General features: G+C 46.8%; 1 protein-coding gene across 1 annotated transcript in view; it reads left to right on the top strand.

The window, feature by feature from the left end:
• The window catches only part of SLC2A2 (solute carrier family 2 member 2), a 64,142-nt gene that overhangs the window by 32,839 nt on the left and 16,270 nt on the right, over positions 1 to 15,033 (top strand). The window contains exons 7-8 of the mRNA XM_066590027.1: positions 9,011 to 9,201; positions 11,177 to 11,281. Coding sequence (XP_066446124.1) covers positions 9,011 to 9,201; positions 11,177 to 11,281 — 296 coding nt within the window. The remainder of the gene's footprint in view (positions 1 to 9,010; positions 9,202 to 11,176; positions 11,282 to 15,033) is intronic.

Below are 15,033 nucleotides of genomic sequence, written 5' to 3'. Positions count from 1 at the left end.
CATCAGGAGCTGCACACCTGGGCATAGCAATGGGGAACCTATGTGCCACACACTATTCATTCTTTCAAGGTGTCTGCATGCCCCAGTCAGACTGGTAATATGCACCTTAACAGTAACCGCGTTGGTGGTAATGTGGTGGTGACTGCGGACCTAGTAGCACGGTTGTATTTTGTTGGTTTTCGGAATGTGGCCAGGATTAAGTAGGCCGTGGAGGGGGGATGGTGGGGGGGCTCTCTTGTAGTGTCGGTAAAGGTGAAATTCTTGGACTGCCACCAGACGAACCAATGCAAAGGCATTTGCCAACAATGTTTTCCCTGTTGGAGGAGGAGGGGGATGTTTTTGAGGCACTACGTGTCCTCTCCACGTGTCCGTTCCATGTCAGCAATAGTAGCACTCAAGACAGGCCCCAGTAACAATTCTGAAGCAGCAGTATAGCGGGAGCGCAGTCTTCGTTCCATGTAAGCAATAGTAGCACTCAAGACAGGCCCCAGTAACAATTCTGAAGCAGCAGTATAGCGGGAGCGCAGTCTTCGTTCCATGTAAGCAATAGTAGCACTCAAGACAGGCCCCAGTAACAATTCTGAAGCAGCAGTATAGCGGGAGCGCAGTCTTCGTTCCATGTAAGCAATAGTAGCACTCAAGACAGGCCCCAGTAACAATTCTGAAGCAGCAGTATAGCGGGAGCGCAGTCTTCGTTCCATGTAAGCAATAGTAGCACTCAAGACAGGCCCCAGTAACAATTCCGAAGCAGCAGTATAGCGGGAGCGCAGTCTTCGTTCCATGTAAGCAATAGTAGCACTCAAGACAGGCCCCAGTAACAATTCCGAAGCAGCAGTATAGCGGGAGCGCAGTCTTAGTTCCATTTCAGTAGCCTTAGTATAGCCAAGGCACAAGTGACATTTATGTAGCTAAAGTGTAGGCCAACCCCACACACCTTTCTGTACCATGAGTGCAGGCGAAGAACATAGAAATTACTATGATTATACTGTAGGTGAGGGCCCCAAAAAATTGGTGTACCAACAGTACTAATGTACCTCAGTAAAAATTGGCCATGCCCAACCAAGATGGCAGGTGAATCGCTTTGGTTAATGTGGCTTAAGTGGTAACTAGGCCTGGAGGCAGCCCAGTGTAACGAAAAATTGGTTCAAGTTAAAGTTCCAACGCTTTTAAGCTAATTGAAACTTATAAAAATTATTCTGAAAAATTATTTGAGTGAGCCTTGTGGCCCTAAGAAAAATTGCCCGTTCAGCGTGATTACGTGAGGTTTCAGGAGGAGGAGCAGGAGGAGGAGGAGGAGGAATATTAGACACAGATTGATGAAGCAGAAATGTCCCCGTTTTGGATGGTGAGAGAGAACGTAGCTTCCATCCGTGGGTGCAGCCTACGTATTGCTTACGTATCGCTGCTGTCCGCTGGTGGAGAACAGAAGTCTGGGGAAATCCAGCCTTTGTTCATCTTGATGAGTGTTAGCCTGTCGGCACTGTCGGTTGACAAGCGGCTACGCTTATCTGTGATGATTCCCCCAGCCGCACTAAACACCCTTTCCGACAAGACGCTAGCCGCAGGACAAGCAAGCACCTCAAGGGCATACAGGGCTAGTTCAGGCCACGTGTCCAGCTTCGACACCCAGTAGTTGTAGGGGGCAGAGGCGTCACCAAGGATGGTCGTGCGATCCGCTACGTACTCCCTCACCATCCTTTTACAGTGCTCCCGCCGACTCAGCCGTGACTGGGGAGCGGTGACACAGTCTTGGTGGGGAGCCATAAAGCTGGCCAGGCCCTTAAAGACTGTTGCACTGCCTGGGATGTACATGCTGCTCGATCTATGCACATCCCCTGCTACCTTGCCCTCGGTACTGCGCCTTCTGCCACTAGCGCTGTCGGCTGGGAATTTTACCATCAGCTTGTCCGCAAGGGTCCTGTGGTATAGCAACACTCTCGAACCCCTTTCCTCTTCGGGAATCAGAGTGGGCAGGTTCTCCTTATACCGTGGATCGAGCAGTGTGTACACCCAGTAATCCGTCGTGGCCAGAATGCGTGCAACGCGAGGGTCACGAGAAAGGCATCCTAACATGAAGTCAGCCATGTGTGCCAGGGTACCAGTACGCAACACATGGCTGTCCTCACTAGGAAGATCACTTTCAGGATCCTCCTCCTCCTCCTCCTCCTCCTCAGGCCATACACGCTGAAAGGATGACAGGCAATCAGCCGGTGTACCGTCAGCAGCGGCCCAAGCTGTCTCTTCCCCCTCCTCCTCATCCTCCTCATGCTCCTCCTCCTCCTCCTGTACGCGCTGAGAAATAGACAGGAGGGTGCCCTGACTATCCAGCGGCATACTGTCTTCCCCCGCCCCCGTTTCCGAGCGCAAAGCAGCTGCCTTTATGGTTTGCAGGGAATTTCTCAAGATGCATAGCAGAGGAATGGTGACGCTAATGATTGTAGCATCGCCGCTCACCACCTGGGTAGACTCCTCAAAATTACCAAGGACATCGCAGATGTCTGCCAACCAGGCCCACTCTTCTGAAAAGAATTGAGGAGGCTGACTCCCACTGCGCCGCCCATGTTGGAGTTGGTATTCGACTATAGCTCTACGTTGTTCATAGAGCCTGGCCAACATGTGGAGCGTAGAGTTCCACCGTGTGGGCACGTCGCACAGCAGTCGGTGCACTGGCAGCTTAAAGTGATGTTGCAGGGTGCGCAGGGTGGCAGCGTCCGTGTGGGACTTGCGGAAATGTGCGCAGAGCCGGCGCGCCTTTACGAGCAGGTCTGACAAGCGTGGGTAGCTTTTCAGAAACCGCTGAACCACCAAATTAAAGACGTGGGCCAGGCATGGCACGTGCGTGAGGCTGCCAAGCTGCAGAGCCGCCACCAGGTTACGCCCGTTGTCACACACGACCATGCCCGGTTGGAGGCTCAGCGGCGCAAGCCAGCGGTCGGTCTGCTCTGTCAGACCCTGCAGCAGTTCGTGGGCCGTGTGCCTCTTATCGCCTAAGCTGAGTAGTTTCAGCACGGCCTGCTGACGCTTGCCCACCGCTGTGCTGCCACACCGCGCGACACCGACTGCTGGCGACATGCTGCTGCTAACACATCTTGATTGCGAGACAGAGGAGGAGGAGGAGGAGGAGGGTGCTTTAGTGGAGGAAGCATACACCTCCGCAGATACCAGCACCGAGCTGGGGCCCGCAATTCTGGGGGTGGGTAGGACGTGAGCGGTCCCAGGCTCTGACTCTGTCCCAGCCTCCACTAAATTCACCCAATGTGCCGTCAGGGAGATGTAGTGGCCCTGCCCGCCTGTGCTTGTCCACGTGTCCGTAGTTAAGTGGACCGTGGCAGTAACCGCGTTGGTGAGGGCGCGCACAATGTTGCGGGAGACGTGGTCGTGCAGGGCTGGGACGGCACATCGGGAAAAGTAGTGGCGACTGGGAACTGAGTAGCGCGGGGCCGCCGCCTCCATGATACTTTTGAAGGACTCAGTTTCCACAACCCTATACGGCAGCATCTCAAGGCTGATGAATTTTGCTATGCGGACGGTTAACGTTTGAGCGTGCGGGTGCGTGGCGGCGTACTTGCGCTTGCGCTCGAACACTTGCGCAAGCGACGGCTGAACGGTGCGCTGAACTACACTGCTGGATGGGGCCGAGGACAGCGGAGATGAGGGTGTGGGTGCAGGCCATGAGGCGGTAGTGCCTGTGTCCTGAGAGGGGGGTTGCATCTCAGTGGCAGGTTGGGGCACAGGGGGAGAGGCAGGGGTGCAAACCGGAGGCGGTGAACGGCCTTCGTCCCACCTTGTGGGGTGCTTGGCCATCATATGTCTGCGCATGGTGGTGGTGGTGAGGCTGTTGGTGTTGGCTCCCCGGCTGAGCTTTGCGCAACAAAGGTTGCACACCACTGTTCGTCGGTCGTCAGGCGTCTCTGTGAAAAACTGCCAGACCTTAGAGCACCTCGGCCTCTGCAGGGTGGCATGGCGCGAGGGGGCGCTTTGGGAAACACTTGGTGGATTATTCGGTCTGGCCCTGCCTCTACCCCTGGCCCTGGCCACCACACTGCCTCTTGCAACCTGCCCTGCTGATGCCCTTGACTCCCCCTCTGAAGACCTGTCCTCCTGAGTAAGCGTTGCACACCAGGTGGGGTCAGTCACCTCATCGTCCTGCTGCTCTTCCTCCGAATCCTCTGTGCGCTGCTCCCTTGGACTTACTGCCCTTACTACTACCTCACTGCAAGACAACTGTGTCTGATCGTCATCGTCCTCCTCACCCACAGAAAGTTGTTGAGACAGTTGGCGGAAGTCCCCAGCCTCTTCCCTCGGACCCCGGGAACTTTCGAATGGTTGGGCATCAGTGACGATAAACTCCTCTGGTGGGAGAGGAACCGCTGCTGCCCAATCTAAGCAGGGGCCCGAGAACAGTTCCTGGGAGTGTTCCCGCTCCTGAGCAGGTGTCATTGTAGTGGAGTGAGGAGGCTGGGAGGAAGGAGGAGCAGCAGACAGAGGATTCGGATTTGCAGCAGTGGACGGCGCAGAACTGCGTGTTGACGATAGGTTGCTCGAAGCACTTTCTGCCATCCAGGACAGGACCTGCTCACACTGCTCATTTTCTAATAACCGTCTCCCGCGTGGACCCATTAATTGGGCGATGAATGTGGGGACACCAGAAACGTGCCTCTCTCCTAATCGCGCAGCAGTCGGCTGCGACACACCGGGATCAGGAGCTCGGCCTGTGCCCACACCCTGACTTGGCCCTCCGCGTCCTCGGCCGCGTCCACGTCCTCTAGGCCTACCCCTACCCCTCAGCATGCTGTATTACCAGTGATTTGATTTCACAGGCAGGAAATAAATTGGCGCAAGACTGCAGGCCAAATATAATTTTTTCCCTTTTTGGAAAACGAAAGGCCCCACTGCCTCTAGTGAATGAATAATCTAAGTTTAATAACTGTGCTGTGTCCCTGCTAATGTGTCACAGAACGTGAGGGTAGCAGAGTTATTATAACTCTGGCAGAGCAGGTATTTTTTTTCCCAATTAAGGAAAGCAAATGGCGAAGCCAGCAGTAAAGCGTAGCTGGGTGCGTATGATTTAGCAATGTTTTTCACGCAGCTCACACGTGTCCACCGCCCGTAAGGACGGACAGAGGCTGGACAAATAGATTTGTTTTCACTTGTTTTTCCACCAAAAGGCAGCACTGCGTATATTCAATGAACATGAGAAGTTTAATAACTGTGCTGTGTCCCTGCTAATGTGTCACAGAACGTGAGGGTAGCAGAGTTATTATAACTCTGGCAGAGCAGGTATTTTTTTTCCCAATTAAGGAAAGCAAATGGCGAAGCCAGCAGTAAAGCGTAGCTGGGTGCGTATGATTTAGCAATGTTTTTCACGCAGCTCACACGTGTCCACCGCCCGTAAGGACGGACAGAGGCTGGACAAATAGATTTGTTTTCACTTGTTTTTCCACCAAAAGGCAGCACTGCGTATATTCAATGAACATGAGAAGTTTAATAACTGTGCTGTGTCCCTGCTAATGTGTCACAGAACGTGAGGGTAGCAGAGTTATTATAACTCTGGCAGAGCAGGTATTTTTTTTCCCAATTAAGGAAAGCAAATGGCGAAGCCAGCAGTAAAGCGTAGCTGGGTGCGTATGATTTAGCAATGTTTTTCATGCAGCTCACACGTGTCCACCGCCCGTAAGGACGGACAGAGGCTGGACAAATAGATTTGTTTTCACTTGTTTTTCCACCAAAAGGCAGCACTGCGTATATTCAATGAACATGAGAAGTTTAATAACTGTGCTGTGTCCCTGCTAATGTGTCACAGAACGTGAGGGTAGCAGAGTTATTATAACTCTGGCAGAGCAGGTATTTTTTTTCCCAATTAAGGAAAGCAAATGGCGAAGCCAGCAGTAAAGCGTAGCTGGGTGCGTATGATTTAGCAATGTTTTTCACGCAGCTCACACGTGTCCACCGCCCGTAAGGACGGACAGAGGCTGGACAAATAGATTTGTTTTCACTTGTTTTTCCACCAAAAGGCAGCACTGCGTATATTCAATGAACATGAGAAGTTTAATAACTGTGCTGTGTCCCTGCTAATGTGTCACAGAACGTGAGGGTAGCAGAGTTATTATAACTCTGGCAGAGCAGGTATTTTTTTTCCCAATTAAGGAAAGCAAATGGCGAAGCCAGCAGTAAAGCGTAGCTGGGTGCGTATGATTTAGCAATGTTTTTCACGCAGCTCACACGTGTCCACCGCCCGTAAGGACGGACAGAGGCTGGACAAATAGATTTGTTTTCACTTGTTTTCCACCAAAAGGCAGCACTGCGTATATTCTATGAATAATAACTGTGTTGTGGCCCTGCCTATACAATTCTTTCCCTGCAGTATCAATGGAGGGTGGAATGCTCTGCAGAGGCGATTTTGAGAAGCCCAAAAAAAATGCAGCACAGCTAACAGCAGCCTGGACAGTACTGCACACGGATAAATATGGCCCTAGAAAGGACCGTTGAGGTTCTTGAAGGCTACACTCACTCCTAACACTCTCCCTGCCTATGCAGCACTTCTGTCCCTAATGCCAGGTGCAACGCTCTGCAGAGCCGATTTTGAGAAAAAAAAAATGCCACTGCTAACAGCAGCCAACACACAGCTATCAGTGGCCCTAATAAGGACCTTTGGGGGGTCTTGAAGCCTACACTAACTACCAATTCTTTCCCTACAGCAGCTCCGGTATAAACAGCACTGTCCCTCATCTAACTCACCAGGCATCTGAGGCGAGCCGCGGGAGGGGCCGACTTTTATATTAGGCGAACACCTGATCTCGCCAGCCACTCACAGCAGGGGGGTGGTATAGGGCTTGAACGTCACAGGGGGAAGTTGTAATGCCTTCCCTGTCTTTCAATTGGCCAGAAAAGCGCGCTAACGTCTCAGGGAAGGAAGTGAAAGTAACCAGAACACCGCATGGTGTTCGTTACGAATAACGAACATCCCGAACACCCTAATATTCGCACGAATATCAAGCTCGGACGAACGCGTTCGCTCATCTCTACCTAACAACTCTAGGTACAAAATCTAATACATCATCGCAGTGCCTTTTAGTTTTTTCTGTTATCTTCTCCCCCAAAAAATTTGAATAACTACTGATCAAAAAGATGCACATTTCCCAAAATGGTACTAATAAAGCTACAGTTCACCCTGAAAAACAAGTCATCACGCAGCCTGATTGAGGGCAAAAAGAAAAGTTACGGGTCTCTGAATACAGCGACAGAAAGCAATTTCTATTTTAGGACTCAATCGAGTGTTTTTTATGTGCGTTTAAACGTGCGTAAAAATGTTTGCACTGCATGCGTTAAAAAAAAACAACAAAAACGTGTGACCACAAAAGATAGAACATATGGGTGGCAATTGACGTGGTCATGTGTTTATTTTTTTACGCAGTGCGAAGGATTTTACGCGTGAATAAATGCCCGTGTGACTGAGCCCTAAGAAAAAATATGATATACTTTTTAAAAGTAGAAAAGCTTTGTATTTGGTATCACCATAGTCATACCGACACAGAGCAAAGTTCATATGTTATTTCTTCTTTCATTTCTGCCCATTTAAAATTTTTAAAAATGTTTTTTCTGTACATTATATGGTGCCATTAAAAAAATACAACTCATTCTGCAAAAAACAAGACCTTATACAGCTATATCAGTGGAAAAAGTAAAAAAAAAAAGTTTTAACTCCTGGAAGGCAGGGATAAAAACGAAGATAAAAAACACAAAAAAAAGTCATACTACACTTCAGATTTGCATGCTTAACCATGTCTTGTTGATGGCTGCATTCTTTTCTCAACAAGCCTCTTGATACATTAGGCACATTTTGGTTTCGTCTGCGCACCTACAAAAAGAAATCAATGCCAACTATGTGCCGGAATAGATTTTAGTATAATTTACATCCTTTTCTGGAGTAAAGTATGGTTATATCTGATGTGGTAAGCTGCATTAACTAAAACAAACATAAGTGACATAATAGTAAAAAAATTTGCAAATTTTTATTTTTTTTTAAAATAGGCTAGCATCAAAATCTTTACCTTATGTCCTCCAAACGCACCAATATTCTCCAGAGATAACAAACTTATAACCTCAACCTCACTTCTCAAATGCTGAAAGACTCTCATCATCTTTTTGCACCCCTCTATGAGGGCAGCCTAAGGGTGCCTACCCACTACCGTTACATTTTTACTGCGAAATTCACAGCGAAAAAGAACTGTGGTGGGTAGGCACCCTTAGGTAGTGACAGTCAAACTGATTACAGTGATATGTCTGCTGTATGTATCTGTGCAGTAGTTTGGGAGAAACTTGCTTTTTATCAGCAGCAACAAATGCATAGAGGACTACTTAGGCCGAAGGCCCAGACCCGGGTTGGATACCTACTGCGAAATATCGCAGCGGAATCAGACCCGATGACCAGTCAGAGATTGGCACACATGCGCAGTGCAGTGCATGAAGCGCCAGCAATGCTGCGGATCTGCAGCGATTTTAAAATTGTCATTTTGGAATTGCTGCGGATCGGACGGCTTCCACTGACTACAATGGAAGCCATCCGTGCGATTTTCCGCACCAAATAGAGAATGCTGTGATTTTTCCCCCGTAAGCAGAAAATTGCAGTTGATTTCCGCTTGTGGGCATGGAAGAATCTTTTAACATAACATGCTATAGACGAACATTGCTGTGGAATTTGCTGCAGGCGTCTGGCCGTGAATCCTCAGCAAAAATCCGTCCATGGGCTACACCCACCCCGCCCTTCAGCGACTGATTCACTCCTGTCTGTCTGTTACTGTGCATTGAGAGAGCTGTAAATTATTGGCTGGAGGGCAGGGTGGGTGTGGCTAGCTGCAGCTCATGAATATGAAGGACTAGTTCTGTGTCTGGTTGGTGCTAAAAAAATGTAAGTTTCTCCTAAACTACATCCCAGATTCACACAGCAGATATTTTACTATATACGATATATTACTATCACTCATGGCATTTACCAATAATCTCTTTGCAGACTTGAGAAAACTGAGGGGAGGAGACTATGATCCCTCCAAAGACATTGAGGAGATGAAGAGGGAAAAAGAGGAGGCAGCCAGTGAAAAGAAAGTTTCTATTATTCAACTTTTTAAGTCCCCAAATTACAGACAGCCGCTCCTTGTCTCCTTGGTACTACACATATCTCAGCAGTTTTCTGGAATCAATGGGGTAAGAAAATTAAGGTTCACTGTACTTGTTTTTGCGGTCAGGGAGATGGTATGTCATAAAAAAGTAATGCATGCAGCGCTTTTTCTTTCTTCTAAAAGCGCTGCAGCTCAGCGGAAGCCAAATGGGTCCCATTATAGTCAATGGGGATTTCCCATTCCTGCTCCCCGAATGGAGAAGGAAAACGCCTAAATTGCCTAACAATCCTTCTGTCCTTAGTTCATAGAGCTCTGTAGCCATGTTAAGTAGTTAGTTAGTACTGTTCATTCACACGCGTGAATGCAGTTTCGGTCTGTAAAATATAGAGTGTTTTCACAGACTGAGGGCGGATTCAGACGAGCGCGGTTTTCTCTCCTAGTACCGCTGTGAAAATCACAGCCATATAACAGAACAAAACCAAACCACTGATTTCTATGGGTGTTCAGTGGTTTCGCTTTCACCACCTCTTTTCCCAGCTGTGATTTGTGCGGCCGGGCAAATATAGCACCTGCCCTATCTTTCCCGCACCCAGTTAAACTACAAGCGGGGAAGATCAGGCAGCCGCTATCTTCCCGCCTCTTTTTTCAAACTCCTGCACTCTGGCGTAGAGTTTGAACTGCCGGCAAGGGAGAAGAAATCTCCCTTGTACAGGTGCAGCTACATTCTGTGCTGCCGAGCATTGTTGCACCTATGGCAGTGTAAGTCCGCCCTGAAACTGTGCATATTCAGCATGTAATTTAACCTTCTTGCGGGATTTTTGCGCATGTATTCATTGCATTTTTCTCGAATGCAAAAAAAATGCAAGAAGGTCCCATAGATTTCTCTTCATGTATGATGCTTATTTACACGATCCCATTGGCTTTAATGGGCAATTGTGGTTTGTAATACAGACCGATATAGGGCATGGTAGGATGTCTGAATACCCCAATGCAAATTAATGGGGTTTCAATTGTCCGCATTACATGTGTAAAAAATATGTAATTTACAGCGCAAATACACTTGTGTGAATGAGCCCTCATAACCAGCCCTTTACAGACAACCATAAGGCCTATTTCACACGGGTGACAGTCATATCGCCGCAAGAAAAATCGCAGTAATATTGTAGCTGGGTTCTGTGCGATAGAGCAGTCGTGCGTGCCGTTACAAAGTTGTGTGACTTTGTAGCGCTCTTTTGCTGGGATTTTTTTGGGGGCTTGAACTATATGCCCTACCCTGAAAATAAACCCTAGCTGCATTTGAAAAAAAAAACAAAAAAACAATACATCACCTAACAGACGCTGTCCACTCCACCGCACGTCTCCTTCTGAAGCTCTGGCTCTTATTGGTTCTCAAGCACCGCAGCTCAGCTAATCCCTGCAGCGCTCCATAAACCAATCACAGCCATTCAATGCGATGGCTGTGATTGGTTCATTGAGCGCTGGAGTGATTGGTTCTCAAGCACTGTGGCTCAGCCAATCAGAGCCAGCGGTTCCTGGAGACAGTGTTTTTGAAAGCCCTGACCAGGAAGCACTGGCTGAAGACTTGAAACAAGTGTCGGGACCTGCAGAGAAGTGTGGTGGAGTGGATAGCACCTGTTAGTGATGTATTGTTTTTTCTTTCTTTTTTTTATGTAGTTAGGGGTTATTTTAAGAGAAATAGTAGGATTTCCTACTGTAAAAGTTGCATAACACCATATGAAAACTGCGTTTTTGTGCGATGCAACACAAAGGAAGGCTCCATGGGGAAACATGGGCTATAAAGCATAGCAAATCGCGGCACTATTCAGCATGCAACAATTCTTTCTTCTTGCCATGTAGCAGCCTACAAAACACCGCTAATGTGAAGGAACCCATTGGAAAGCATGGGCTTCACATACATGCGATTTGTAGCACTGTCGCATTGCAAAGAAAATTGGCGATTTTGTCACCTGTGTGAAAACAACCCAAAGCTGATGTTGGTCTTGTTAAAATGAGTTTGACCCCCCTGATGTAACTCATAACAAATGTTCCTCTCTTAACAGATTTTCTACTATTCAACAAGCATTTTTACTAAATCTGGAATTAGCCAACCTGTGTATGCAACCATCGGGGTTGGTGCGGTGAACACTGTTTTCACTATTGTTTCGGTAAGTTTTTTCCTTTTCTTTGTTGAAGCGGTTCACCATGCGTTTATTTCTAGAAGCATGTGATTAATGATACAAGCTGAGATCAGTATTGGCAGCAGCCTCCTACTAGCTCCTTCACATGTTTCTTCTTCCAACAATTCAAGTGTGGAGAAAACATACAAACAATACAGGCCAGCTACTCTGGCGCCCTTAGAGCCTTTTCAGACAGGATGGAAGATTCCACAGTAGTGTTGTGGAATATACTGTCCCTGAATTCTGTACCAAAATCCGTACTGCTAGTTGTAAATTTTGATGCGGAATGGCAAGTAGGATTCTGCTGTTTTATATTCTGCACCAAAATCCACATATTACCGGCTTTCCCGAAAATAAGACCTACCCTGATTTGGGGGGATTTTCGGAGAGGCTTACAATATATAGACCCTACCCCGAAAATAAGCCCTAGCTGTATTACATTTTAGAAAAAAGGAGTACTTACCTAGCAGGTAATCCTCTTGGTCCCTGGAGCTCCGGCAGGCTTCCTGCAGTCCTCGTTCGCCCACAGAAGATCATTTTCTGGTTATGGGATTCATAAATCCCACCTCCAGGATTGGTTCTCGATCGCTGCTCAGACTATCAATGCAGTGCTGGATGAACCGATGCGATAGCTGTGATTGGTTCTTCCACCACTGCTCAGCCAATCACACCCATCGCGTTATGGAGGTGGGAATTTATGAAGCTCCGAAGAGCAGCAGGAGGGGCATGGACTGAGCATGCTAGGTAAGTATAATAAGACATCCCCAAAAAGTAAGACACCGTGCCTCTTTTGGGGCAAAAATATATATGACAGTCTTATTTTGGGGGAAACACAATAGCAGTGTGGCTTTTGGTGCTGAATATTCTGCAGGGGGGCAGATTCCGCAACGCTATTGTGGAATATTCCATCTCATATGATAGGTCCCATATAGATCTTTTCCAAAGGAATTGCATTGTCTACAATCAAAGGGGTGGGTAACCGTGAAGGGTGTGGAGGGGGAAAAAATACTTGGTCATTCTGTCTTTGTTAGCAAAACCAAAGAGCTTAACTATCCAACATAATATATAAGTCTATCTATGCTAACATACTGTAGTTATTAACTTTCAATGCAAGAAATAATGTTCTTCTATTAACAGACATGAATTATGTTCTGTTTTGTTATTGTATTATTTACTATGGTTGTGCCATACTGTGTCAGTGAAGAGGACAGAGAACTGTCTGGTGGCCAATCATCTAGATCAGGGAGTGAGAAAGTGTTCGGCTGAAATTAGTCTCAGGTACATTGCTGACATTATAAGTTTACCTGGCAGAGCACTGGTGTGTTTTAGCCTGTAAGCATTTTATTTTATCTCAGCATACAAGGTCAAGCGCAAATCAAATGCTGACACCCACAAAATTGCATTAGTAACTTGGCAGCCTGTTACTTATTAATGAACAAGCTAGGTAATATTTAAAAAGTTAAAATGTGAAAAGCATCAAAGCTGCTGTATCTGTTATGTAAATGCACACTACGCCAATCTTAGGGGTTTCACACACATGAGCAGATGCTACCGTGTATTACACACAAGGGTTTTGAGAGTGTAATACGCGGTACCAATCTTTACACACAGAGCGGAATTTCCGCTGCATTTACAATAGCCGCAAAGTAGATGAAATTTTGAAAATCTCATTCCAAAAGCTGCGGAAAAAACCCGCACAAAACCCATGCGGAAATTGACTAGCGGCGCGGAATTCAAATCTGCGACTTGTCAATTTTATACCTTCTCTGCTGCGGAATTTACCCTCTCCGCACAGGAATTTGTGATGAAACCCATTTTCGAAACCCGCACCAAATGGTGCGGATTTAGAGACAGGTTCTCCACAGCTGATCTGCAGCAAAATGCCTGCTGCGGACATTCCGCTGAAAATCAGCCTCGTGTGGACGCAGCCCAAATGAGCTTTCTGATGTTGTGTTAATAAAGCTCCTCCAATGCGGCAATGTTATATATAAAAATCACTCATGTATGAAACCACTCAAAAGAGTGGAGGTCATATCTGTGCATCTCGCAATGCACAAAACTTGCGCGATTTTCCCAGCCATGTTTTCAATGTTTTAATGTTTCTAATGGGGCTGGCGGCAGCATCACACCACGTCCTAGGTGCATAGTGCAATGCAAGATTTCAAGTGATTCACGGCCCGATACCGCACTCGTCCTTGCAAAGTTAGTCTTAGGCTGCTCTTACACATGCTTTATGACTCAGTTCAGAGTTTTCGTGTCTCTGCTCTTGGAGGAGAGAAAATGAAGTAAAACGTTTTTTCTCCATTTATATCAATGGGGTTTCAAAAAAAGGGGAAAAGGAAACGGAAAAGCTTTAGTTTGCTTCCGTTTGGTTTCCATTTTTTTGGACCAAAAAATAATGCTGCAAACTGCCCTATTTTCCTGTCCAAAAAAAACAGAACTGTGGATTTCTATATGACACAACCAAAGAGATTTTGCTTTTTATATATAAATTTTAAGGCCCATTTACACACAACGATTATCGCTCAAAAGATGTCTTTTGAGCGACTTTTGAGCGTCAATCATTGTTACATTTACAGTGCAAGATGATCACTCAAGATGAGCGCTCACCTTGCGCTGCGAGCGGAGGATGCAGAAGACAAGCAGGGTGTCCCCGCTTGCCTTCTACATCCAGCTGTTCCCCGCTCCGAGTGCCCGGCTGTTATACAGCTGAGCGCTCTGAGCGGAGGATGCAGAAGACAAGCGGTGTGTCCCCATTTGTCTTCTGAATCCAGCTGTTCTCCGCTCTGAGCGCCCGGCTGTTATACAGCCGAGCGCTTGGAGTGGAGTATGCAGAAGACAAGCGGGGTGTTCCAGCTTGTCTTCTGCATCCAGCTGTTTTCTGCACGAAGTGCCCGGCTGTTATACAGTTCTGGACCGCTCGGATCTTCATACCCAGCCTGTCATTAGGGAGCGGGATACAGCTGAAACAATAGTATCAGCTGTATCCCACTGTGAATCCCTGATAAGACTCATTGTTGTCTTTCAGCACGCTGAAAGACAATGATGAGCGGCAGGATAACGAAAACTGCATGATGTAAGTGCAGCTACACACAACGATTATCGCTCAAAAGATGGCTTTTGAGCGAATTTTGAGCGATAATCATTGTGTCTAAATGGGCCTTAATTCTCCTTATTTGTAACATGTTTGGGGCAAAATAATAGAGGATACATAATAATTTGGGGGAAAAGAATAGAGTTATGATTTTGAAGAGAAAGGGGAAAGAAAAAAAATGAGAAAATAAAAAAGGGCTGCAGCAGGAAGTGGTTAAATGAGCCCCATCTAAAAAACATGATTCACCGTAAACTAATATTGACTTACAGTAGAAAACTCCAAGCAACTTGAAAAAAATCAATTGGCACCAGCTTCAAACGAAAGGCAGCTTAATGGTTTACTACTTTATTTTCACTTTTTCCCAAAACTTATTTTTTGTTGCTTCATTCCAACAGCCACCATTTTTTTCCCATTGACATAGCCATATGACGTCTTGTTTTAGGCAAATTGGCTGTAGTTGTGATTGGTACCACTTTATTAATTGAAGCATCTAAAATGTAAATGTAATAATATTCAAAAAAGCTATTTGTACAAACAAACGATGGGAGACAAATTCAGTGCTGCATTCACTCCTGCGCCATGTATCTCCACCCATTTTCCACTTTTGTAAATAGAAAATAGAATAAAAAGGTTCTGTGACAGATCT

Source organism: Eleutherodactylus coqui, chromosome 1 (assembly GCF_035609145.1).
Source record: "Eleutherodactylus coqui strain aEleCoq1 chromosome 1, aEleCoq1.hap1, whole genome shotgun sequence".
In the NCBI taxonomy this organism is placed as follows: Eukaryota; Metazoa; Chordata; class Amphibia; order Anura; family Eleutherodactylidae; genus Eleutherodactylus; species Eleutherodactylus coqui.
Note: the sequence above shows the minus strand (reverse complement) of the source record. Positions and strands in the feature narration are given on the sequence as shown.